Consider the following 27824-nt stretch of genomic DNA (forward strand, 5'->3'; position numbering starts at 1 on the left):
TCGATAGCTGAAGCCGAGACAAGATGCGGGGATCTTAGATTAAGACTAAGTTATGGAAGATGTCGACAGCTAAAATCGAGCAAGAATATAGAAATTTGAGACTTGAGACAAAGTCATTGAAAATGTCCACAGCTGAGGGCAAACTAGAATGATTGGATCTAAGATTGAGTGTGTTAGACTGATATTTAATCAAACTTGAGTTTTCGGGGATGAACACATGGGTCAAGTGGGATTCGAGTTTCCCTTAGGATGAGTCTAGCTCCCCTGTATTTTTACCTCATCTTCACTTTAAATGATCACAGCCTGAATATTCTGTCGCTGCGCCATAGTCCCGGGGATAATTGGGGAGTTATATTATAGCTATAAAAAAAAAGTTTTGATGAAATTAATATTTAATAAAGTGGACGAAATTTATCAATTTCACCATCTTTTAAGAGCGTGTACATATTATGGTGACAAAGTGTACATATTATAGAACTATAGTTAAGATATAAAATATCATGCAATATTATTTTTATTTATTTGATGAAGACATAAAATAGCTAGATTATTTGAGCAAATTCTTGGACCCACTTCGAGCTTTATTAAGATTATTGAGAATTTGGTGGCCTGCTGTTGGCGAAGCCAACCCTGGAGCCCCACTCGAGCACCTCTTTGCTGGTGTCATCCCTGTGCACGATGATCTCTATGAAGCACAGGCAGTCCTGCTTCGGGCCCAGCGCCGTCGCGATCGCTTCCTTCAGCTCCTCCTCGTAGCGCACCTGCACCCGCAGAGCTCATGGTCACTACTGTTGCATGTAGACGTAAGCTCATGTTAATTAAATTTTGTAGTTGTAGCAGCGGGCGATCGAGTTCACCTTGGTGGTCCAACACTTGCCGTCGCCGTTGTGGATGGCGTCGACCAGGGCAGCATAGTCCCAGTTCTTGATGACATTGTACGGTCCGTCGTGGATCTCCACTTCGATCGTGTAGCCGCCGTTGTTGATGAGGAAGATGATGCTGTTCTGCCCGCACCTCAGCATCGTCGACACATCCTGCACCGTCATCTGCAAGTTCCGTGCATGTAATTAACTTGTGAATATAACAGGGGTGTAAATGAGTCAAGCCGTTCATGAGCTATTCGAAGCTCGATTCGATAAAAGCTTGTTTGAGCTCGTTTAATGAGGCTCGTTAAGATAAACAAATCAAACTAAAGCTTCATAATATTCAGCTCGTTAGCTCGTGAACATGTTCGTTAAACTCATAAATCAACTTTTAAATAAAAAAAATAATAGTTTTGATATTGAATTTATAGATTTTACACTCTACTTATGAAAAACATAGACAAATATATTAAATTTATTTATTAGAATAAAATTATAAATTTTAACAAGAATATTATAATTTTTTTAAAATATATAATTTAGTTTTTAATGAATATTTAAATTTATAATTTATATTTATTAAGTTCATTTAGGCTCGATAAAAACTCGAATAAGCTCGTGAGTCATGAATATATTTATTAAATAAAGCTCAAGCTCGGCTCGATTATAAACGAACTAAACTCAAACATCCAAGAGTTCGACTCGGCTCGGCTCGATTACACCCCTATGAATATTAGCAACTAGTAATTAATAATGTCCTGTTTGGTCTATCTATTGTTTGCTTTACCATATCTCTTATTGTCTAGATGAGTTTTGTTTTTTAATTTTTACCCTTTTCACGCATATAGGGTCAATCCTTTGCTTCGGTTGGGTTTCAATTAAAATTTTACATTGAAAAGATTTGATAAAAATTATAAGATTAAAAAGAATGTATGATATCTCTATTAATATGAGACAGTTTGAGAAAAATCCAAGAATAAAATCATGGACTTAAACCCAAAGTATACAACATCAAATTGATGGATCGATTTTGGAAGTACCTGAAAGCTTCCGTCGCCGATGCAGGCGATGACACGCTTCCTCCCCTTCGCGGCCTGCGCATAGCCCAGAGTTGCACCGACCGACCAACCGATGGATCCGTATTGCATCTGGAACTCGTACCTAGTCAAGAATATATGTGTATTAATTGGTAGAATTGGATTGAGAATGAGCTCGATTAATTTAATAATTATACCCGCAGCCTTCCGGGAGCTTCAGCTTTTGGCAGTTAAACCAGGAGTCGCCGGTCTCGGCGATGACGACGGTGTCGCCGGAGAGCATCTTTTGTATGTGCTGGAACAGCACGTTCACTCGCAGAGGCTCCTCTGGCGCACACTTTAAAGGCATTCCGTCCGCGACGAAGATACGTCGGTAGTTCTCGTAGGCGGTGGTGTTCTTCTCGAGCCGCTTGGCGAGCATCCGGAGGAAGTCCTTCATGAGCACGCAGCCGAAGGCGGGACCGTTGGCCACCACCACGCGCTCCGGTTGCACCACGATGGCCTTCTCCTTCTTGAGAAGCAACGTGTAGCCCACGGAGGTCAAGTCGTTGATGATCGGGCCGACGAGCATGTATGCGTCGGCGGACTCCACGATCTCGGCGCAGAACGCCGTGCTGACGGCGCCCCAGTAGGTGCCGATGAAGCGGGGGTGTTGCTCCAGCACCATCCCCTTCGCCGACGGCATCACCGCGATTGGGTAGCCGCACGTGTCCGCCAACTCCATGAAGGCGTTCCCGGCCTTCGCGACGCGGATATTGGGCCCGCCGATGATCACCGGTTTCACAGCCTTGTTCAGGAACTCCGCCGTCGCCTCCACCGCCGCCGCCAGACCCATCTCGTTGCTCAACCTGCCGTCCATAGAACAAAACATGACACGCTGAATTGCTCTGCATCTGTAATTAATTAACAAGATGTTTAATTACTTTGGGGCGATCGAAAAGGGGACGGGCCGGCGGCTAAATGTGGGATGAGGAACAGCGGCGAGGTTGCAACTGATGCTGATATAGACGGGCTTGCTCTCCTCGAGCGCGGTGGAGATGGCGGTGTCGATGAGTTCGTGAGCGTCCTCGAGGTTGTTCACCACCGCCTGCATGTACATTTCAACGGCCACAAGATTCCAATTTGAGCTTCGAGAAGAGCTAAAGATTCAAATTTTACCTGGTAGCAAGTGACGGTCTGGAAGCAGCGGAGTTCCTGCGAGAAGTCGGCGAGGCCGATGGTGTGGTGGAGAATGCGGTTGGTGCCGTAGTCGTTGGAATTGGGGCCTCCGACGATGCAGATTACTGGGAGGTTGTCGCTGTAGGCGCCTGCGATGGCGTTGATCACGCTGAGGCCGCCTACGGTGAAAGTGACTACGCACGCTCCGACACCTCGGGCGCGGGCGTAGCCGTCGGCGGCGTACCCGGCGTTGAGCTCGTTGCAGCAGCCGACGAGGCGGAGGCCGGGTTCGGCGATGAGGTGGTCGAGGAGGGTGAGGTTGAAATCTCCGGGGACGGAGAACACGTCGTGGACACCCACCTGCACGAGGCGGCGCGCGAGGTGGCGGCCTAAATTAGCCTCCGGCGCGGTCGTCGAAGGTGCGATGTGATCGCAGTGCGCCGCCGGAGGGCTGCCCAACACGCTGTTCGCTGTCGGCTCCGCCGCCACGTCGACAGACCCATTAATCTTAGTGTCCATTGCCGCCGATCTTCTCAAGAAGGACCGCCTGAAAAATCTCAATTTTTTTTCGCTTCTGCTTCGATTTGTGCTATTCCTGCTGAACGAAGTTAGTATTTATACATGATCAAAAACATTTAAATTTATAAAATGGGGAAAAATACAGAGGCGTTGTTCACGTTCAAGGGTCGGCTCTAAGCTAGCCAGGTCGAATACGTATTTAAATTTATTTAATAATATAATAAAAATAATTATTTAAATTTAATTTAATTTATTCTTTAAGAACTTAAATTTAAATGTAAGGCGGTTTAGTTTTTATCGAAGTTTCAATTTAAATTTATCATCAAACTCTCAATTTAAATTTATTTATTTTAAAAAATAATTTATTTAACATATTAATAAAAAATTTATAAATGAATATGATTTATTCATTAATATTAACTAGTTGAATATACAAGGAGTTATTAAATTTATTTATTAAATTAACTTTATATATATTAAATAAATAAATTATTATCACGTCAACAAATATTCGTGTTTTTTGTTTATTATGGAAAAGCAAAACTCGGAAGGGAGCGTGTTGTTGTTTACGGCGGCGCGGACCTTTGGATCTTGCGGAATTTTTGTTAATGTGGAATTCACGCCGCTTTTTTTCCTTCAAAAAAAATGGTGTATAAAATAGAAATATTATTCTTATTATGAAACACGATTATTATTTAATTGGTCTACCGTCATGGTATAGAGTTTAGAATGATATTTTTTTAAAAAAATGACAACAATACTCATTTTAAACATGCTTTCTATAATATATTTTTTTATTTACTAATAATAATAACTTTCAAATATAGTCTAATATTTTCTTTCATTAAATGTTTAATGACAGTTGCAAAATTCACTTTATTTTTATTTCGTGTCACTTTAACTAAACGATCATTCTTCCTCAATTAATTAATGACTCACGAATGCATAATTTTCTGTGAACAGAATGATATTTTTTTGTGTGTGACATGTTCTTTTAAATGCCAACTTTTTTCTTACGCGAGGGTATTGACTCGCGTCTGCGATCGTGAGCCGCCCGAGCCGTAGGGATCCATCCCCACTCTATCACTTCCAGATGGCCGGTGAGTGCTGGAACTAGAGTTGTCAGACGGACCAATCCGTGAAGGGACGGGTCGATCTGTGACGGACTAACTATTTGATGGAGCGGGACGGGTCAACCTACCAACTTAACGGGTTGAGAAATTTCCAACTCAACCCATTCTAAGACGGGTTACGAATTTGACGGGCCAATCCACGGGCCCATCAAAAATTTTTAAAATAAATTAAAAAATATTTCATATCTACAACATTTTAATTCGAAAAAGTTTTCTACAATGAAATGTATATATAAACATGTATTTTAAATATAAATAAACACAAACGAGTACTGATGAAAAGTACTATTTTTATTTTAAAATTATAATAAAGAAAGATAATAAATTGGCCTAACACGTAATTTACATATGTTTTTCAACCCACGAGTCAACCCAAGCCCGAGCGGGCTGACCCGCGCGGGTCACGGGCCTAGGCGAGTCGACCCACAGCGGACTTGAGTTGATAAAATTCTAACCCAACCCACTTAAATTGTTTGGCGGGACGGGCCAACCCGACGGGCCTAACCCAAATTAACAGTTCTAACTGGAACTAATAAAAATAGGCCTAACTGGGCCTGGGCCAGGGCCACATCTGATAAAGATCCGGCCCAAGTACTGTTCTGGTTTAAATGAGGCTTCGCGTTGTACGATTAAACGGTACTCTCGCATAAATCTCGTGTCCCGTCTCGTCGCATCCACTGTCGCATCATCCGCTCCATCTCTTCCTCGCTCGTGTTGCCGTATCCGAATCTCCACCACCCAAACCTCCCTTCCCTCCATGGGTACTGGAGCCTCCAGGAACTCCGATTGCTCCCACGGCGGCCGGGAGGGGCAGCTCTACGTCGCCCTCAAGATGGAGAACTTCAAGGTTCGAGGCGACCTCGTCCCGCACGTCTACGGCTCCATCCCCATCACTGGCTCCTGGGACGCTGCCAAAGCAGTATGCTTTCTTACCTTGGTGTCTATTTTCTCTCCCATCTCCTCTTCTTTGATCGGTATATGACAGTTCCCGTTGTTCGGCGATTATATTTTCCACTTAGCTCTCGATGGCGCGGGAATCGGCCTCGATGTGGGAGCTCAGCTTCGTCGTGCCTCCTGATCACGGTATAATTTTTTTTCTTGAACCTCGCTTATGCAACACAAGATTGTAGCTCTATGTCCTGGATGAAGAAAATGGGTTGAGAAAATCCTAAACTCTATTCAATTCTTAAAAATAAACATAATGATCAGAATTGCGGAAGCGTATCAAAATTCATAGTTTGCTGTCAATTTGGATGATAATCTTCATTTGTAGATTTTTGAATATCCAAAGAGTTTTGCCAATGGGATACAAAAGATAAAAGTTATCTTTGCAAACTAGGACCATGACAATTAAGCTCTTGAGTCATATTTCTTAATTCTAAATTTGACCACATTAATTTATAACTTGTTAGATGATGGCATTACATATTTATAATTACAATTATGACCCTAAAATTTTAATAATCTCCCACTAGGCCATATGTGTAAACTTATAAATGTGAACTCAAAACTTTTGTCATTATAATCATAGGGTTTCCTTAACAATCACGTTCATTAATTTTATAGACATAGGATCAATGTAGTCTTTGTTGTATCTATGACAAATAAACTATCAATGGTCACGTACATCAATATAATCAAATGACATAGATCAATTATGAATGTCTAGAATAAAAATTACATGCAAGGTGATCTATACATGTCAATTTTTAACTGGTCCTCCTTAACCAAAGTGAGATCAAAACTTTAACTTAAGTTATATAAAGTGCAATGAAGTAAACATTGAACTTTATATGATCAGAAAATCTCTAATTACATAAGTTTCAACAACATAACCAAACATGCACAGAAAACATATATAGTGCAAATTCCCACTAGATCTAGACTTCATCAAATTTGATAACACCCATATGAGTAGTATGCTCATAAAAGATATTCGGTGGTAAACCCTTCGTAAAAACATCTGCTTTCATGGAGTTTGTTCCTATGTGTTCTATCAACATCTAACCACTTTGTACTCTTTCTTTCACAATAAGGAATTTGATATCGATGTGCTTCGATTTTTTCAAGCTCCTATTATTGTTTGAATTCAATACAACTGATCTATTGTCACAAAATAACTTCAGTAGTCTCTCAGCCCTTCCCAAAATACGAAACCCAAAGATAAAATTTTTCAGTCATATTTCATGATTAGATGCCTCGTAATATGCTATAAACTCTGCTACCATAATGGAAGAAGCTATCAATGCCTATTTGGCACTTCTCCTAGAAATAGCTCTACTAACCAATAGAAAAACATAACCTGAAGTGGATCTCATGCTATCTTGGCATCTCGCAAATCAGAGTCAGAATATCTCATGATCTCAAGAGTATCTGACCTCTTATACGTGAGCATGTAATCACTAGTTCTCTTTAAATATCTCATTACCCTCTTTGCTACTTTCCAATGATCCATTCTCGGGTTGTTTAAATATCTGTCCAACACTCTAACAATGTACGCAATATCCGATATGTACAAACTTGAGCATACAGAAGACTTCCTACAACCAAAGCATAGGAAATCTTTTGCATTTCTTGAGTCTCGAGGCTTCCTTTAGGGCATTGTTTAAGGCTAAACTTGTCTCCTTTAGTGACCGGGGTGTTACCTAGTTTGCAATCTTGCATGCTAAATCTTTTAAGCACCTTATCAATATAGTTCCTTTGTGATAATCCAAGAATACCTCGAGAACGGTCTAGTGTATTTGGATTCCTAGTACAAAATATACGTTACCAAGATCTTTCATTTCAAAATATCTAGATAGAAATCTCTTGGTATCATTTAACATACCTATATCGTTTGTGGCAAGCAAAATGTCATCAACATATACAGCCAGGAAGATATGCTTACTCCCACTAAACTTATGATATACACAATCATCTACCACATTTACCTGAAAACCAAATGAGATGATTATTTGATGATATTTGTGATACCATTGACAAGAAGTTTGCTTTAACCCATAGATGGACTTCTTAAGTTTGTAAATCATACTATTTGGATCTCCTGATACAAAGTATTCTTATTGCACCATATAGATTGTTTCCTTAATATTTCCATTGAGAAAAGTTGTCTTCACATCTATCTAATGGAGTTTCATATCGAAGTGTGAGTGTCATGATTGTCCTTAAAGAGTCCTTCATTGAAACGGGAGAAAAGGTCTCCTTAAAGTCAATCCTATATTTTTGAGTATAACCTTTAGCTACAAGACGTGTTTTATACCTTTCCACATTACTGCTTGAATCCCGTTTGGTTTTAAAAATCCACTTACAACCAATGGGTTTCACACCTTCTGGTAATAGGACAAGTTCCCAAACTTTATTGTCTTGCATTGACTTATACTCCTCATTCATCACCTCAATCCACTTTTGAGAATTTAAATCTTGCATGGATTGACGAAAGTTGATCAGATCATCCTCTGCCATACCATGTTCTTGGAGTTTGTACTATGTAATCATCTGAAATAGCACTCTGCCTTTCTCTAGTGGATCTACGTAAAGGCACTTATTCTTCATACACTGGTTCTTAAGGTTGTTGAGTTTGTTCTTCTGGGAGTTGATTAAGAATGTCTTGTTATTCTTGTATTGCATCCTAATCACTCACAGGAATAAGAAGCAATCATAGGAATATAAACTATTTCCTCTTAAAGAGTAATGGGAATACATTCCTCCTTAAAGACAAGGTTTGTTACTTTATTCTTCCACCCAAACTCAATATCCTCAAAGAACGTTGCAGTTTCCATCTTAAAGATGGTCTTGACTTTGGGATCATAAAACTTATAGTCCCGTGATCACTCAAAATATCCAATAAAGTAGTTACTTACTGTTCTGAAGTCCAGTTTCTTTCATGTGGCCGATACAGTCTAGCCTCAGCCAGACATCCCCAAATATGAAAATGTTGAGACTTGGCTTTCACCTTGTCCAAAGCTCAAAAGGTGTTTTAGTAGCTGTTAAGTAGGTACTCAATTTAGAATGTAAGCTGTCATCTTTAATGCTTCTTCCCAGAGTGACTCTGGTAAGGTTGAATGACTAACCATACTCCTTACTATATCCTTAAGAGTTTGATTTCATCATTCAGCTACATCATTCATGCTTGGTGAGCCTGGCATGGTGTACCGTGAGACAATTCTACACTTCTCTAGGTATTGAGTAAAAGGTCCTGGATGTTGCTTACCTGAACCGTCATATCTATCATAGTATTCACCACCACGATCAGATCTGACTTTCTTAATTCTTTTGTTGAGTTAATTCTCGACTTCAATCTTAAATGATTTGAAAACATCCAATGTTTGCGCCTTTTCATAAATAAGAAACAGGTATGCATATCTAGAATAATCATCAATGAATGATACAAAATATTGTTGACCATTACAAGAAGGTGTTGGAAATGGTCCACAAATATCCGTATGTATCAATTCCAATACTTCTGTGGCTGTATATGCACCTTCTTTCTTTCTTTTGGTCTATTTACCTTTAATGCATTCAACACAAATATTTAGGCCTGTAAAATTAATGGAGTGTAAAATTCCATCTGATACAAGTCGTTCAACTCTATTTCTAGAGATGTGTCCTAAACGTTTGTGTCATAAGGCACTTGACTTTTAATTATTAAATTTGCGCTTAGTAACACGTGATTCCACATTCAGAGTTTCAATATAAGAAGCATTTATATCAAGCATATATAGATTGCCATAAATTATAAGTGAACTGGTTCCAACAACAGTAGAATTAATAGATAAAATGAACTGACCATTTCTAAATAATGAACAACAATAACCTAATTTGTCCAAATTAAAAACAGAAATCAAATTTCGTCAAAATGACGGTACAACAAAAGTATCTATTAAGTCTAAATAATAACCGGTGCTTAACAACAATCTAAAATGCCCTATTGTTTCCACTTCAACTGACTTGTCATCACCTACATAAATGCATCTTTCAACACCACTTGGTTTTCAGCAGCTCAGGCAACCCTGCATTGAAACACTTATGTTAGTGGTAGCACCGGAGTTTAACCACTAAGTGTTTCTAGGTATTGAAACTAAATTTACTTCAAAACAGACCAAATTTAAAAATATATCTTTTTTCACATGCCATGGTACTTAGGACATTCTTTCTTGACATGATCAGGCTCATGATCCTACTTTTGTTTCTTCACATAAGGACCTTTCTTGCCCTTATCTATAGGGGTGCTTGCCAAATAGGCTATTTCAACCTTGTTTTGCTTCAACCTCTCTTCCTCTTGAACACATAAGAAATGAGTTCATTAAGAGTCCATTTCTCCCTTTGACAGTTATAATTGATCTGAAACTGACTGAATTGGTTCGGAAGAGAAATAAGCACTAAATGCACAAGCATGTCGTTCGACAATATAAGGTTAAGTGCCTTCAACTTTGATGCAGGTGGGAAAACTCCATGATGTATTCTCGAACATTTTCCTTGCCTTTATACTTCATGGAAATCTAGCTTTTCAAAATTGTGCTTGTTTTTGCCTTATCACTTTTGGCAAAGTGTTTCTCAATCACATCGAGATATTTTTTAGCTTTGGTGACACTATTAGACACTGCACCTTTAAAAGTCTCAGGTATACTGCATTTGATGATTATAAGACTCATGCGGTTAGAGCAATCACACTTCTCGTATTTAGCCCTCTATTTAGAGGAACTAATATTTGTAGAAATAGTGGCCTGCTCTGTCCTAAGCACAAGATCTAGATTCATGCAACCAAGAACAATAAGAATGTTCTCCTTCCAATCCTTAAAATTTATACCATTAAGGATCGACACTGAACTTAAGTTAGCAGAAATAGTAGCAACATTTGCTGAAAAGAGAACATAAGAATTATGACATAAATAACATGCTCATTTGAATCAATTAAAATAAATGGTAAAACCCATCTAAAGATACCTAGTGCAACAACAATATTAAGTCTTTGGACATTAATATTATTTGCAATTGGTACTCTTGCTGTAATAATCAAACACTAACAATAATGCATGACAAATAATAAACCTATCTTTGGGTCAATTTAATATATTCATGAAAAATAACAAATAAATCCTTATAATTGTTATGTGTTTATTATCACAAGTAAATGTATAATTTGTTAAGTATAAATCTTCCTTTGGGTCAACTAATACTCACATAAATATACACATTTATACTTTATTTAATACCTCAATAATATCTCAATATTTCAATTAAAATTAAATTCAAATAATAGAGGTCACTTTGGTGACATATAATTCAAATTTAATTTAATTTAATTTAAAATAATAGATATTAATAGAACCCATATAATCCAATTAAATTAATATTATAAAATAATTTAATTAAATTATTTTATCCAAATAATAAATTTAATGGATTATCATTAAAGGGAATACAATAAGGGTAATTATGTCAAATGAGCAATTATGTTACTTATATAAGTGTTACGTGTAATATTCTAAATTCAAAAAAATTATGAAATTAATGGCAAAAAATGTGGTAGTTGGTTTCCTCTCCAAAATATATCAAAATTACCAATTTGAAACCACGTCCTGAAATCAAAAACACGTCTTTTTGAAACCAACGCTTTTTTTTTAAAATCAAAAGTTCCCAAAAGACCTAACTTTCTCAAACAACACCATTGTTCATTGTCTCTCCTGATGCAACCGTTCCTTCCGGCCGCCGAGAAAAAAAAAACAAACACCGGAGCCGACATTTGAAATCGGCTAAGGATTTGGCCAATGTATACTCTATTATGATAGCTCATACCACAATCGAATTTCCCCAATTTTATGCTTCATTCCATGCCAACCATGACCTAGAATACAATGATGATGAATAAGCGATGGGCATACATAATAGTAGGCATATTATAAACAAAACAGAATAATTTCTTAAGAATTGGAAATAGATTGCTCTGATACCAATTGAAGAAAATGGGTTGAGAAATTTCAACGTAAAATCCTAAACTCTATTCAATTTTTAAGAAATAAACAAAATGATTAGAATTGCAGAAGCGTACCAGCATCCATAGTTTGCCGTCGATTTGGATGATGATCTTCAATTTACAGATTTCTGAATATTCAGAGAGTTTTGTCGATGGGATACAAAACATAAAAGTTATCTGTAAACTGAGACCATACCCCTTATTTATAGAAGCATAAGGTTGTTTATTTCTAATTTGGCCCCTCAACAAATTAGAAATTGCACATAGTATCCACATTATTATATTCATAACAATTAAGCCCTTAAGTCATATTCCTTAATTATAAATTTGACCACTTTGATTATGACTTATTTAGATGGTGACATTAGACATTTATAATTACAATTATGACCCCAAAATTATGATACTGGATTGTAGCTGACTGGCTGTTGGTGTTTTGTAGAGACACTAGATTTCAAGTTCTTGTTGAAGCCCAAGAACAACACAGGGACGTGCGTGGTGGAGGAGGGGCAGAACCGGCTTCTCACGGGAGGGGCGTTGGAGGAGGGGGATTCGAGGCCGGCACTTTTCAAGATTGGCGATGATGAGGTGCTCGAGTTTAGGGTGTTCATCAAGGTCGACATTTTGTCCCCGTTTGATCTTGCTGCAAGCTGGAGAGCTTATCAGGAAAATATCGAACCATCGAGAGTTCGAGGGATTCCGGATGTCAGTATCAACGTAGCGGTGGAGGTACTTTTGGAAGTAACGGCATTTTAATCAATTATCTACTGCTAGCTTAGATATGAGTGGTTCTTCATTACCTGTCGTCCTTTTATTACCTCAGGTCATAATGATTTGATATGTGTGACTGTTGCATTATTGTATAACGTAATATAACCTTAAATAACAATTCTGCTGTCTGTCAGTTTAGATAATGCTGTTTTTTAGGAGGTATTGAAGGATGCTAATACTGGTTTATGGAGGTCTTACAGAATGCTAATGTTGGTTTTTTAAGCATTCAGAATGGTCTGCCTATAGCGATATTCAGATTCTAGTTAGTGTCTGTTGACAACTGCTTGTAACAATTTTCAGATGGATTTCTCCAGACTTTGGCTTTTGGTAGTGTTTGCATTTGAAATAATCTGGATACTAATTTTTCATATGTTGCATATCGATTCTCTAGTGTGATACTTACAGATGGTAAAAAGCAACTGCAAATTCAATAATTGGAAGTTTATAGATTTTTGCTTGAATTTACTTATTTTAGATATAATAATTTATGGTGATATTATTTTATGTATTAGGTATCTCCTCTCTCAAGTTTCGTATTGATATTCTCATCCTTGTCTCTCTTGATTACTACCAATTAGCATTTTTTGTATGCTTGCTGCAATTTCACACTCATCCATTCTTCCTACCAGAATGGTTCAACGCCCACTTTGGAGCTTGATTTAGAACACTATGTTGTTCCAGCACCCTCTTCCATTGTTGATGATGCTTATGCAGCTAACTTGACAGAGACACCAAGATCATTATCTAATAGGAATTTCTCCAAATATGATGCCTCAACTGGTGATTCATATGGCTCAAATAAAGCTGGTGACTCCTCTAACCATCGTGAGGTACTGACTTGCAACCCTTTTGTAGTTCTGAGAATGAGATATCCTTTCATTAGGAACATAAAGACATTTTCTGGCCTGAATATATATGCTCACACCATTGCATGCACTGTCTTTCTTGTAAAGGCAGGAGTAAAATGTTTTTTAAGTGATACTCAAACCCTTTCAGTTTCAGTTATCTAGTTACCAGTTTATTTCAGAAATTTATCAATTTGTTTTCCCTTGACATCAATCTTTCCTTATGTTCGATCTTTCTAAATTTTGTATCATTTCTAATTCTGTCTGCTTGATAATATTTTGTTCTTCTGACATAGTTAACCTTATTTTCAGTGAGTACTACTAATTTGATTGATAAACTCGCATTCCTTCTATTATTTTCTTTTATTTTTTTCTCAGGACATGGATACTTTTATCTCAGATCCTCCTGAACTTCTTCCAGTTCCTGGTATGGTAGAGTCGAAGTCAGTTGGCGCATTCTCACCAGTGCCAAAGCAAGATGGTCAGAAAGGACTCTTTGTCGATAGGGGTGTTGGCTCTCCTAGACTTGTTAAATCAGCTAGCGGAGGCACATTCACATTTGATCTCAAATTGGACAGTGAAACAAAGGTTTATTCAGGCATAAATAATCCTTCTGTCTATTGGAGAAAATCACTGTTGGCATTCTGCATTTGTAATTAATTTCTTTCAATATTAGTTGATCTATTGGTTTTCTAGTTAGTGTGCTCATTGCAAATACCAATCACATACTTTTCTGCTGCAAAATATTGTCATGTTTTCAACAAATTTGCTTGTACTTCAAGATGTGAGTTTTAGTAAGGGTAAATAAAATTGCTGAACTGGGTACCTAAATACATAAGCTTGTTGCACTTCCATGTGGACATGACCAAATTCAAAGTTGGATTGTAATAAAGTACATTTAAATAGTAGAAATTCACATAGATGGCTTGTTTATTGGATTTCTTTGGCTATGCCATCTGACAGACACGGTCTATTGGGGGTGGGTAGAGGCTGGACCATTTTTTGAAAAAAAAAAAAATTGATAAGGACATTGGCGTTTTGGTGTCACTCAATTGAGAGTTGGATTACTTTATGATACATCTTCAAGTAGTAGAAAAATACATATTAGATAGGTTATTAGTTTTTTTTATGGATTTCTAGAAGTATGACATCCGACAGTGCTTACTATTACATTCTCATATCAGTTTTTGTCTCTAGTTGAGAAGCTCTGATTATTATCCATATACTGATTCTTCTTCTTATTTTTCATTGGTTAACTAGAAGGGAATGCCAGCAGCTGCTGGAGCAGTTGCAGCTGCGGCTGTAGCTGATCAGATGCTTGGATCGGAGGAGGATAGTCGGTTGGCCATTGTCCTGGTAACAGAATGATATTTTTCTTTGGATTTTATCTGCTTCTTTGCTCTACATTATTGTCTTGTGATATTATAGGTTGGTTTGCCAGCCCGAGGAAAGACCTTCACAGCAGCCAAGCTTACTAGGTATTTAAGATGGTTGGGCCATGAAACAAAACATTTTAATGTTGGGAAGGTAAAGATTTGATTTTCTTGGTTTTGCCTTCATGACATGAGTCAAATTGGTTAAACTGAAGTTTTGTTACCTGATTTCATCCAGTAAAACACTAACCTGCTTTTCTTTTGCATGTACATTGACTAACAGTATCGCCGCCTTAAGCTTGGGACAAATCAGGTATATTAGTGAGTTGTTGTTTTCTCTTTTATGGTCAGTGTTGATTGAGCCATTTATGATATAGACTAAAAGCACATGTAGGATTTTATTTTACATAAATTGAAATAGAATTTATAAACATCTTATTTTGATGTTTAAATCCATTATCTTTCTCACATACATAGATTGCAATGTTCTTCCATATTTCTGCATTCATCAAATACTCAATTTTCCTTTTATTTTCAATGCTTAGTAAATCAAATTTCATTATGCAGTCGGCTGATTTTTTTCGTGGGGACAATCCAGAAGGTATGGAAGCACGCAATGAGGTTAGGAATAAGCATTACATTACAGTTGCTGTTTGTTTGCTTTTGACTATGAGTCACACAAGTGCTAAATCTATGTCAGTTTGTCTCATTCGGTTTTTCTTTCATGGGTTCCAGCTACATTTGGGAATGCCTATCAATAAATATCTTATGTCTATACGTAATTTTCAGTTGTATTTCTAGTTTTCTACTTCTATCATATGGTTTTCCTTCTAAAACAGATTTTAAAAAGTGTTTTGCTCAGCATTTTTCTGGACAAAAATTATTTGGAGCACACTTATTATACTCATCTTCAATATTTAGGTTGCAGCTTTGGCTATGGATGATATGATAGCGTGGATGCAGGAAGGAGGTCAGGTAAAATTCTAATCATTGTTGTGATAAAAGAGGTAATGCCGTAATTCATTCTCTTTATGGTGCTTCATAGGTTGGTATTTTTGATGCCACAAATAGCAGCAGAAAACGTAGGAATATGCTCATGAAAATGGCTGCAGGAAAATGCAAGGTACTTACAAGAATCAGATTCAGTTGCATATTTGGCATTTTTTCTTAAATACGCTACTTCTTTTAAAATGAAGAATCAATTTAGTTGGTTAATATCCCAACTTAAGTTATTTCTGTTTCACTGGATTTCAGAAAGTAAGTAACTGTTATGAGAGTGCATTTGTAACTATCATGATGGGATAAAACTTGAAACTTCTTGGTCCCTCATTTGATTTATCACGTGCACTATTGAAATTGGAAAGTGTAAATTTTGTTCCTAACTTCCCTTTCTATTTCACATTGACTTTTAAATTGCCTCGAACTGTCCATTCTTTTTGTTCCTTTTTTCCTGGATGCTTATCTGGCTTTGTAGATCATATTTCTGGAAACAATATGCAATGATGAGCGCATAATCGAAAGCAATATACGGTTGAAAATTCAACAAAGTCCTGATTATGCAGAAGAGTAAGTAGTATATTTTGTAACTTTACGTAGGTTAATAAGCCATGATGAGAATCACAATGATTATTCTACAGAATAGACTTCGAAGCTGGAATGAGAGATTTTAAAGAGCGCTTAGACAATTATGAAAAGGTTTTAAACAGAACTCACTTGTTCTACATGCATATATTATCATGTGCATATTCAGTTACTCATGAAAAATATATGTTCCTTTCTAGGCATATGAGCCGGTGGAAGAGGGTTCTTATATCAAAATGATTGACATGGTCAATGGACAAGGAGGGCAGATACAAGTAAGTTCATTTCTTCTTTATCTTAATAGTTGGATGCAGAATTATTTCCCTCACCTGAGCTTCATTCCTTTAAGGGACTGTTTTACCAGAAGACACATCACATCAATGTCTGATAGGCTTTGACGCATATGCATGCCCTCTTATCTATGCTTGGAAAGTTGGAATTAAGCAGATCTTTGACTAGCAAGGTGCCATGGCAATTGGCACTTTCCATTTCATGGTCATACATATACATAAAGGCTTCAAGACTAATGTTGGTTCACGAATGAGTTGCTCATACCATAAAGATAAACTGAAGTTCCCTCCGCCAATTACATAGCATATGAGGATGTTATGGCTTTTCTGAAGTATCACATTCCATTTGTTACTACTTTCACTGAGAGCACAAAAACACAAAGTAATATATGCTCCTTCCAAGGGTTATCACCTTCAGCCACTATATTCATAATTGGCTGATCCAAATCAAGATCCACAAACAACTATTGAGATTTACCAAGAAAGTCAAAATCTAAGACAATCTGCTTAGAGATGAGAATTTACTCATTATCTTATCAGGCCTAACCACTAGCCATTAATAATAACACATCCATCTGAGCTTATGAATCTGCTTATTTGCTTATTGGTCTAGAATCCATGTGCATCTATGCTAGGGATTTGCACAATCGTGTCAGTTCTTCTCCATTAAGTTTGGTGTCAGAAGAATTAATATATCAAAATATTTAAAAATTGGGAGAGAGCTTCAAGCAGTTCAAGGGGAAGCAGGCTGAGAGGAATGATGTTTGTAGGATGAGTAGAATCGAAGGTTGGTTGAAGGTTTGTACTACTTGGTGTGAGCGATACACACCTCATGAAAGAGTTATGCATTCTAACCACATGGGCATCAGAAAATGGGTAGTTTGTGTGATGGTTCCTCGTCAACTGGTGAATATTGGTCGCACTTGAACTCTATTGTTGCTGTCTTAATGCCTCAGTTACATTTAACAAGTTCCAGAATCTGCTTCTTGCTATCTGACAAATTATTACTTTAGGCCTTTCTAATGACATTGATATTTGGTGAATAGCCTCCACTTGTCAGCATTTTGTCATGTTTATGCATGCTGAATGTGCTTCCTCAGCATTAATTATCAATGATTTCTTTTTGCACCTTCTAAAGGTTTGTTTAAGTTTTTGATGATTTCTTACTGTTCTATTCAGGTTAACAATATCAGCGGTTATCTACCTGGAAGAATAGTCTTCTTCTTGGTAAACATTTCAAAGATAATCTTCTAGAACTTTTAAATTCTCTGCTCCCTCATGTGATATTCTAGTCTGCAGTTTTACTAAAATGTATCCATAGAAAGAACTAAGTTTTCTACTCTTTCATCCTACATGAAGCCCTTTAATATGTTTGCAATGATTACATTTTCTAACTTTGAGTTGATGAAACTGTTTATTAATGGCTATCTAACTTAAAATTAGTAGAAAAACATTGATTTCTGTGAATTTGGAAAATGTTCATCACGGAATTGTTTATTGTCCTGGTTATGAGATTGGAGACACATTCTTCTCTCATCGATTAGTGGAATCGATGATTTTGAGAGATATTGGCAATTTATCTGATAAATGGAGGATCATATATGTTATATTAGAAAGAAGCTATTGTTTCTCATAACAATTGGTAAAAACATTTGGTATTCATGCTATTGGGATTTACATTGCAGGTAAACACTCATCTAACACCCCGTCCTATTCTGCTCACTCGGCATGGTGAAAGTCGAAACAATGTTAGAGGAAGAATCGGAGGTGATGCAGTTTTGAGGTTAGATATCTTCATCTTTGCAAGATACATTGTAATTATTTCATCTTAAGTTGACAGTCTTAAAGTGTCTTTCGTTTTATGAACTCATACATCTTAGATAATTGTCTTCTTTAAAGTGTCTGTCTTAAGTTGACTTAAATATCGAAATGTCCTTTTCTAGTGAAAGATGGAGTTGTTTGTATTTCATTATTTATGTACAAGGAAATAACAATAGTTTAATTCACATAATTATATCATAATTATCACACTAGGTGAGGTCAGCTATATGGATCCTTTTACGCCATTGAGCTCTATCTCCTACTAGATCATCATCTATACTTAAATAAATTTTATCTTGTTTTATTGTTACTAACCAAGTTTTTTTTTTGGTCTTCCTCTACCTCGTTTGATATACGTGTTTGTCATAGTTTCACATTGCCTAACTGGAGCATTTATTGGTTATCTAAGCATATGCCCGTACCATCTTAAAGGTGTCTCTCGGAGTTTTTCCCCAATAGATGCAACTCTGATTTTCTCTCTAATACTTTCATTTCTTATTCTATCCATCCTTATCTCTGTAACTCTCATCTTCTGCTCATGTACTCGAGTCATAGCCCAACATCCAACTCCATATAACATAGCAGTTCTAACTACGATTTTGTAGAACTTTTCTTTAAGCCATGATAGGAGCCATTGCATTAAAAATTTATCCTACTTTTTGCAATGCCTAAGGTCATTTTGTAGTTTGCCAAATGTCCAACTATCAAGACTTGCCCAACCATGCATCTAGTCTTTTCTCAATTCACTAGGGAAAATTTGTAAAATGAGCTGTAGTGTCAGCCTGCAGGATTCAGGATAATTGCTTCACATTCTTTCTATACTTGATCTCTTAGATATTAACTCCAATTATCCATGTGCATAAGAGCTTGACATCTTTCAATTTGGGGGCAGTGAAGCTGGGGAACTTTATGCGAAGAAACTTGCAAACTTTGTCGAGAAGAGACTGAAATCTGAGAAGACAGCCTCTGTAAGAACTCATTTTCTTTGGCATTGTTAATAAACATTCATGTTTGTTCTTACATTCTTGTCTAATATTTCAAGTCCTGTAAAACACCTCAGGTTGTTTTCTAGTTAACTTCTGTATTACGAGTAAGAGAATTTACCACAATTATATATATTGGTAAAGTTGATTTAGGTGAAATAAATTCTGCTTGCGTAGGCCTATTTACTAAAATTATTCAACGTGTAACACAGTTAGGACTAAAATTGTTATAATTTTTAAAGCTGTTTAAGTTATTTATTTATTTTACAGTTTATTATATTTCTAGAAAAATAATTGGGGGATTTTAAAAAGTTGTTTAGATTTTTTTTTTAATTAAAGTCAATTAAGATTTTTATTGGAATAAATTGAGTCATTATTTTACAAAGAATAAATCTACTCTATAAAGAAGGGCTAGGATCCCATGTAACATTTTAGTTAATAAAAAAAATCCTTCTTGATTCTTTGTGTCACAAAGATATTTTTTTTTTGTATGAGATACTTATTACCATTTGCTTATCAATTTTGTCATGATGTTTTCTAAGTGATCAGAGAGTTCAATTTTAGTTTGTGTCAATTGATATTAGAGTTGAAACTTGTAGTTCGGGTTTCATACTGGTTACCTCTCATCCACGACTCATCCCGTGATCGCCTTCTTTCAATAGCTGAAAGGTACTTCCATTCGTAGAAAATTATAAAATAAAAATAAAGAGAATTATGAAGATTGAAAAAGAAGAAGAAAAAAAAGTGAAAAAAAAAAGTATTAAAAGGAAAAGGTAAAAAAAGTGGAAAAAGAGATAAAGCTTAAAAAATATATACTATCATACTTCATCTACTAGCTGCACACCTCCTACCTCAATCATCATCGGCAACCTTAGTACCCTCCAATTGATGCCTCTTTTAGAAAACTACCATCTCTTCCTGATCTAGTACAACGCATATTATAATTGCAAGTGCAAGCATCTTCATCCATTATTCAAGCTTGAATCTCGTAGCAACTTTAACATTGTGAAAACTCGCATCATATATGCTTGTGGATGGACGAGTTCACCTTGAGGCCTTTCATGAGGTTACGCTAATTGATGAAGGTGAACAAGGTGGTGGAAGTGATGAAGGTGAAGTTGGTATCTTGGTTGAAGCTTGGATTGGCAGTAGTGTTGGGCGGGTAGGTGTGGCAGTTCTATGCACTAATTGATGAAACAATGATTGGGTAGTTGAAGATGAGCAAAAGGTCTATCTGCGTGTGGAGAGGCTACTAGCAGAAGGCAAATGAGTTAGAAGGATAGAAGATGAAGGGAGGTTGGCTTAGTCTATCCCTAAAGGGAATACTTTTTGGAAAACTCTTCTAGAAAAATTGTTAGTGTCATCAGCCCTAAGAGTCAATCATAAGTTGATTGACATATTGTATCATATTTATAAAAAGTAATGCTTTGTTTGTTATATTTACTTCATGTTTGTGCTAGATGAGTAAAGAAAGTGCCCTAGAATAGTAGGTTCTAGTCTATAGTATGTCAATTGATTGAATTAATTGTGGGAGACTGTCGATATATATATAAAATACTATTCTTAATTATTCCTAGTTAAGTATTAATATACAAGGGCAATATTAATACGTTAAGACTAGCATGTAGGTCAATTGATGACTTATTCTCACAAGTCATGGATATAAGATATCAAGTTGACACATAGGTATATATTAGATAATCTGTACTGAATTGACCTGCCATGAGAAGTTTCATGGATTGTTATATGTCATAAACATTCTCATAATGACTATTAGTATAAATAGTCCTTAGACTTGAATATACTATGGTTCCCTACATAAGAAGTTGTGTACTTTGGTATCAACAAACGTCACTTATAATAAGGTGGACTATAAAGTTGTTTACTTTGTATGCAATGAGCTATCCAGAGAGATGTGAATGATGTAGATGGGATTTGTCCGTTCCATATAACGAAAGAGATATTTGTGAGTCTCTTGATTAAGCAAGACTATTGAAATGTATGGTCATGTTCAAATAACTCAATATGAGATATTAAACTTATTTGGTTGAGTCTACTTAGAGATCAAGAAACACATAGATTGATGAGAAGATGACACGATCTATACCTCATGAATCAATCTCGATATCATGGACAAAGGACAGAGCTCTACAAGATAATGGTCACACACAGGTCGAATCTCAACAGTCTCATTACTTGGGTAGCAATGATACATTGTTAGATACCACTCTTATGTATCTAAATAGTTTTAAAAACACTGTCAATGTTATGAGAACTTATTGGATCACACATAAAGAGTGTGTTGATTTGAAAGTTGGTTTATTTTAATTTGACTAAAATGTCTGAGCTTTAAGTTCGAAATTGGTTTCAAACCTTAAGTTTATTGATTTAATGAGTTAATTCAATACACTTCCTTTTTCTTTTAAGGTCCAACCCAACTATAGAGTCCGCTAAGAGAAGCATTAATAGTCATTTCTTTAAAGAGAGCAAAGAAGGTGAAGAGTTAGTCTTTTCTCTTTAAAGAGGGCAAAGAGTTAGCCTTTTCTTTTTATTATCTTAAATAGTCATATCTTTAAAAAGGGCAAAAAGGTGAAGAGTTAGCATTTTCTCTTTGCCGCCTTAAATAGCCATCTCTAGCAAGAAGGTAAAGGTGTGTGAGACTCTTCAATTCCTGAGTTCGTGGGGTGAAGGAAGGGACGTGCTCGCGTGGTTACCATAGAGGCGTGGACATTCTGATCACTCTCAGATCGACCGGACTAGTAAACTTTCAAGAATTGTTCACGCATCAAAGGTAACAATCCTATTCGGTAGAGTAGTCACAAGAGTAGTTATTCATTCGCATGAACCTCTGAAGGGATCGATTTCCGTTGCGTTTTGGTTTGTTTTCGCAAATAGATCCCAACAAAAATGGTCAACTAAATAACCTACACCTAGTACCTAAGAGACCCTAATAGTATTCTTCATCTTATAATAGATGTTCCTTTTAAGTTTAATATTTGCTTTTATCTCTTTTCTCATGTTGCATGGATCACTGAGCAACACCTTATGCTTTAGTTCTGAGATTTATTATCATGTCAAAACATTTCTTTCTAGGATCTTGTCAATATGTATTTGTATGGTGTATTATAGGTTTTGGCGCTAGCTAGTTAAATGATTCATCACATTGTTAGTGAAATGATCCTCGGATCAAGGTTGATTAGTTTAACTCGAGCTTATGTTTCAATGTTTGACAATTTGTGAGAGAGAAGTCAAGTAGGTCAAGGGAGGATCGGATACTTGTCCAGGAAAGTCCTAACTGGAGGTTAGGCAGTGTAAATCCTAATTGGAGGTTAGACAACAGAAAAACCCTAGTGGGTGAAGCTAGGCAGTGGAAGCCTAGCGAAGCTAGGCAGTGAAGACCTAGTTAGGAACTAGACAATCGAAGTCCTAGCGGGGCTAAGCAAAGGAAAAGTCCAAGTGGGTGAAAGGTTGGTCGGACACTTGGTGATCGGAAGTCTAACTGGAAGTTGGCACGAGATGGAAAGTCCAAATGGGTTAAGGGTTGACTAGACACTTGGTGAAGAAGCTCTGCAGATCAAGGGTAACCAAATGCAAGGCAATGGGAAGCCCCAACGAATCACGGATAACTTTAGAGTTGGGCAAAGGAACCTTAAACTTAAGTTTAAAGTTTAGGGTTGAGCAATCGATTTGCCTAGGTTTAATCGATCAAGCAAAGTGCTTAATCGATTGGAATAGGCCCCAATCGATTAGGCAGCATGGCCGAATCGATTAGGGGTTGTTTTCGCAAAGCACAGGGTAATCCATAGTTTGCAAAATCGCGATCCGGATCATAGGATCGTACGATCCTACGATCCGGAAGCCCAAAATCGATCCAGGGAATCGGAGCAGGATCGGTGGAATCTTTGTGAGGTCATAACTTTTGACTCGGATTGAACCACGGGGCCTATAATATATCAAATCAAAGCTCGTTCAGAGATCTTTAATAAATTTCAAAGTTTATCCATAACCACCATATTTCAAACCCAAAAAATATCATTTAAATCCTTTTTGGATGTCTAGAAGATTTTATGTTTTTTTTATTATCTTTTTTTTCATCTTATTAGGGTTTTAAATTATTTAAACATATGTTTAATTATTGATTCAATAGCTTCTATTATATACGTTAGGTGCTTTGTTGACCTTTAAATTGAATTATCTTATAAATCAAGGAAATATTTTTGACATTGAATGTGTTATTATTATTGTATTAATAGAAATTTTATATTCTTTCATTTTATAATATGAAAATATAAATATTATTACTATGTGAGAATGACAGTTGAATTACAAGTTAATTTAAATTTATACATGTAGTAATGTAATTTGAGGTGTTGAGTATAAATAATTGCATATATATACAAAATTAGTTATTTATTTATATGTAAATGAGTTTTTAAGTATTTTTTTCTAATTATTAATCATGTATGATAAGATTTTAAGGGTTTTTGGTAGGATCGTACGATTCTACGATCCGAGTCTGATCGATCCGATTCTGACCCTAAATCGATTCTGCGTAGGATCGCGATTCTACAAACTATGGGGTAATCTATTGGGGGATGTTTTCGCGAAGCACAGTAGTTGCTAGAATCGATGAGCAATTGATTAGGGGTAATCGATTAAGAGTGTTTTCTCGAGAGAACATAAAGCTTCTGAATCGATTGGTTAATCGATTAGAAGATGTCGAACCCATTAGTATGGCTCATCAATTGATTAGATGGGCAAAAAAAAGTCGTTCTACATGTGTTTAACGGTCGTCTAACGTGGTAATCGATTAGAGGTAAGTTTAATTAATTAGAAGACGTTTTCTAGCCCGAGAGACAACCCTAGAAAAGAGGGTTTCGCGAGGTGTTCGGCCCGCCAGTCCTAGGAGATTCTGAGATGAAGTGCTGCTACATTTCCAAGTCAACAAGAGGGATTTCTGAGCAACAAGAGATCTAGAGTAGGTGTTCATTGTATTTGTATTTACTTCCTTGTTCTTATTGTATTCTCGTGTTCTCTTTTGTATTCTCGTGCTTGAGCTTGCACGGGCTTCTCCACCTCCGGGAAAGAGGTTTTCATAGTGTATCTGTGAGAGTGAGGAGCGGACCCTTGAATTAGTCATCAAAAGAAGGTGGATACTAAGTAAAACAAAGGTGTTAGCATTGCTTTCAAATTTTTTGCTGCAAATCACCATTGAAGAAGTGAACGAAACTATTCAACCCCACCCCCACTCTACATATCCTAATAAGTGGTATTAGAGTGAGGTCGTTCTTCATTAGACTAACCATCAAAAGAAGGGCTAGAAGAAGAAGAAGTTGAAAAGCCCTAAATTTCAACAAGTCAAAAACTCATTATCAAAGGAGCTCAACTTCAAAATGAATTTCCGAGATGGATTCGGATATAACATCCGAGCATCTCCACCATTCGAAATGGGAAGCTTCGATCTTTGGAAATAAATGGTCGAAAATTTCTTCATGATAGACATGGAGCAATGGTTTGCTCTCCAACGGATAGCAAAGGGATTCTGTGAACTTAGTTTATATGAGCAACACCTTATGCTTTAGTTCTGAGATTTATTATCATGTCACAACATTTCTTTCTAGGATCTTGTCAATATGTATTTGTATTGTGTATTATAGGTTTTGACGCTAGCTAGTTAAATGATTCATCACATCACTTAGCTTGTAACTTGTATTGGGGTACTGTAGTTTTATTTCTTATACCAGTTTCACTTTTCATTGATTATCTCAGATATGGACTAGCACACTCCAAAGAACCATTTTAACTGCAAGTGCGATTGTTGGTTTTCCAAAGGTATGGTCTATTGGCACTGAGATTTGAATTTTGATATACTTTCATTTTTGATCAGTTGAATTTTGTCATTTTAATGCCATGATTAATATTGATAGATACAATGGCGTGCTCTTGAAGAGATAAATGCTGGAGTATGTGATGGAATGACTTACGAAGAAATAAAGAAAAACATGCCTGAGGAATATGAGTATGCAAAAAATGCTATGTATTAGTTTATTCGTTTTAGATAAGTTGCTTCAATAGTGATGGTATTAGAGTTTAGGCATTCCTATCGAACATGGGAAATTAAGTACATTTTTTTACTGTTTACTTTAATGGAAAGGACTAGGTTTTACCTTCTTTTGTCTGGATGAAGCAAATATAGAAGTTTCCTTGAAGGGGAAAGAATTCAAAAAATTAGTGAGAGGTTGGCTAACAAGCTCAGATTTCTTGGTCCACAAAAAAGTGGATCAGAAGATGGACCACTTCTGCGGCCGGATCGTAGCCGTGATCCGGCGGCAATTGGTTGCGATTCTTTTCTGGGTTCGCCGTCCCCCAGGTTATAGTTTAGATTGGGGTGGGTGGCTGGAGGCCTCCCGGAGGCCGCCCCCATTCGGCGCCAGGCTGTCTGGCCACTTGTCCATTGCTGGCGGCCTCCGGCCACCCATCTCAACTCAAACTATAACCTGGGGGACGGTGAGCCTGGGAGGGATCACAACCAATTGCGGCCACGATCCGGCCACAATTGCAAGTGATCCATCCCCTAGTCTACTTTTTTTGTGAACTAGAGGATCTGCCCTCTTGGCTAACTGCCTGGAGCTTATTCCCAGAAAGTCTAATATATGATCTTCCATGAGTTTAGGCATCTTTGCTTGCATTCTAAGATAAAGTAGCAGAGTTCTGTTTTCACGAGGATGCTGTGAGTTGCATAATTGACCCTCAACTTGAATTCCTCTTGCTTTTTGTTGGAAGACTCAACTCTTATTCATTGATGCTGATGAACCACGACTCTTCTCTTTAATGCTCTTAGGAGTCAGGTGACAGGACTAAAAAAAACATGTTTATAGGAGCCAGGTGACGGGGGGAAAAGTTCTTTGATTGAGATCAGAAAATAGAGTCAAACCTCAGTAACTACAATTCAATTCGAGTTAGCAATATTTCTTCTTTGAGATACTCATGTTACTTCATAGAATGGAATTTCTTGGTGTAATTGTATGCTTTAAAATGAATTTTTCACAACATTTTCTCTGAATGCTTTCAGAGACAATTTCTTTGCACTTTCTAGAATACCAGTTGAGTCACTAATTACTTCTTTTGGTTATTTTGTCATTTCATGCATTTGATCTTAATTTCATCTTAGATCTCGTAAGAAGGACAAGCTTAGATATCGATACCCTCGTGGAGAATCATACTTGGATATCATCCAAAGGTTTTTTTCAAATGATTTGATTCAATTGATTGTATTTGTGCTTCCAGTTACAGACTTCAATTCACAAATGCCTCGTAGCTACTCAATTTGTTTATACTTTCAGGTTAGAGCCCGTAATTATTGAGCTCGAACGACAGCGTGCTCCTGTTGTCGTTATTTCTCACCAGGTACTGCCTGAATGCTTGCTTTTATGACTTTTTAACTCTCAGAGAGAAACACATAACAATTTTTCTTAGTCTTATAGGCAGTGTTGAGAGCATTGTATGCATATTTTGCTGACAGGCCATTGAACGAAATTCCTCTCATTGAGGTTAGTCAGTACAATGTTTCAGCACAATAGATCCAGGATTATTCTAGTATTGATAGAACAGTTCATAATCTTAAGACTCGGTATCTTTCTACTCATGTAGGTACCATTTCATACAATAATTGAGATACAGATGGGTGTCACTGGTGTCCAAGAAAAAAGATACAAGCTCATGGGTTAATTCATTTTCATGGTGGTGCGAGCATGAGTTAAAATGTCATCCAGTTGACATTGCTACCTTCCTTGGTTGTCACTTGTGTGATGATTTACAGAATGGAAGAGCAAGCCACTCCAATTTTTATGGCCACAATTATCAACAATAGAGATGGCATAGTTCATCAAAACAATCTTATTCTGTCAATATTTTGTGTGCTTTTGTGGTTCTTGAGCTATAAGACCTTGTGTATTTTGTTCATGCTTACATAGAGTGGCATTCTTGGAGCACAAACAGATTTAAAAGGTCATTTAACTTAGCAACCTTGTTTTTTGAACAGGTGAATCATATTGCCGCCTTTCGATGCATGAAACAATAGTCTTTTTGAAGTCCGCATCTGGAACTTTAACCTGCTCTTGCAGGAATTCAATGATATCTATGCAGGTTGCGCGTGCTGATAATTACCTGAGTTGATGAAATAATTGAAGAAGCCAAAGTACCAAGAAGATCCAAACTTGCTCGGGAGCTTGATATCAACTAAAGATCTAATCCAGCATCTGCTACTTGCTTTAACAAAACTATCTATAACATATTGAATCCTTCAATATTTAGTTCTTTTTTACTGTAATTTCCCTATCTTTTGGTTGTATTTTCAAATGTGCAATGAATATATTTGAAAAGAATCTGTCGAGATTGGCATTTCTGGTGTATGCTATCTCTGAAGGGTTGCAAACCATTAAAACAAAAAATAAAGGGAAAAAAAAGGAGCAGTTCTT

At 36.7% G+C, this 27824-nt stretch overlaps 2 protein-coding genes across 4 annotated transcripts; one reads left to right on the forward strand and one right to left on the reverse strand.

The window, feature by feature from the left end:
• Window positions 1-574: 574 nt before the first annotated feature.
• LOC121999855 (pyruvate decarboxylase 1-like) lies at window positions 575-3577 on the reverse strand. Its single transcript, XM_042554491.1, has 6 exons — window positions 3059-3577; window positions 2824-2987; window positions 2098-2748; window positions 1904-2024; window positions 858-1046; window positions 575-761 (listed from the first exon to the last, which is right to left on the reverse strand). Exons 1-6 carry the CDS (start codon window positions 3575-3577, stop codon window positions 591-593), a joined length of 1815 nt encoding a protein of 604 aa, XP_042410425.1. The 3' UTR covers window positions 575-590.
• Window positions 3578-5361: 1784 nt separating this feature from the next.
• Window positions 5362-27747, forward strand: LOC122018707 (6-phosphofructo-2-kinase/fructose-2,6-bisphosphatase-like). Of its 3 annotated transcripts, XR_006121878.1 has the most exons (24): window positions 5362-5629; window positions 5730-5793; window positions 12126-12412; window positions 13084-13284; window positions 13678-13887; window positions 14560-14655; window positions 14728-14826; window positions 14956-14985; window positions 15240-15293; window positions 15594-15647; window positions 15718-15795; window positions 16147-16238; window positions 16310-16367; window positions 16454-16528; window positions 17723-17770; window positions 18229-18326; window positions 19257-19332; window positions 25117-25179; window positions 25275-25366; window positions 26519-26587; window positions 26691-26754; window positions 26832-26897; window positions 26998-27388; window positions 27471-27747. XR_006121878.1 is itself a non-coding variant. In XM_042576109.1 (23 exons), exons 1-23 carry the CDS (start codon window positions 5468-5470, stop codon window positions 27073-27075), a joined length of 2214 nt encoding a protein of 737 aa, XP_042432043.1. In that variant the 5' UTR covers window positions 5362-5467; the 3' UTR covers window positions 27076-27747. The 3 variants fall into 3 exon arrangements, 1 of the variants encoding a protein (XP_042432043.1); XR_006121881.1 differs by lacking the exon at window positions 27471-27747 and having other exon boundaries at window positions 26824-26897; window positions 26998-27081; XM_042576109.1 differs by having other exon boundaries at window positions 26998-27747.
• Window positions 27748-27824: the final 77 nt, after the last annotated feature.

Source organism: Zingiber officinale, chromosome 1A, assembly GCF_018446385.1.
Source record: "Zingiber officinale cultivar Zhangliang chromosome 1A, Zo_v1.1, whole genome shotgun sequence".
Classification (NCBI taxonomy): Eukaryota; Viridiplantae; Streptophyta; class Magnoliopsida; order Zingiberales; family Zingiberaceae; genus Zingiber; species Zingiber officinale.

Coding starts and splice junctions, on each gene's coding strand:
- LOC122018707 (XM_042576109.1), top strand. CDS start 5,468: ATGGGTACTGGAGCCTCCAGGAACTCCGATTGCTCCCACGGCGGCCGG. Junction 5,630..5,729: donor CCTGGGACGCTGCCAAAGCA/GTATGCTTTCTT, acceptor TTTTCCACTTAG/CTCTCGATGGCGCGGGAATC. Junction 16,529..17,722: donor GACAAGGAGGGCAGATACAA/GTAAGTTCATTT, acceptor TGTTCTATTCAG/GTTAACAATATCAGCGGTTA.
- LOC121999855 (XM_042554491.1), bottom strand. CDS start 3,577: ATGGACACTAAGATTAATGGGTCTGTCGACGTGGCGGCGGAGCCGACA. Junction 2,749..2,823: donor CCCTTTTCGATCGCCCCAAA/GTAATTAAACAT, acceptor TATGGACGGCAG/GTTGAGCAACGAGATGGGTC. Junction 762..857: donor GCAAGTGTTGGACCACCAAG/GTGAACTCGATC, acceptor CTGCGGGTGCAG/GTGCGCTACGAGGAGGAGCT.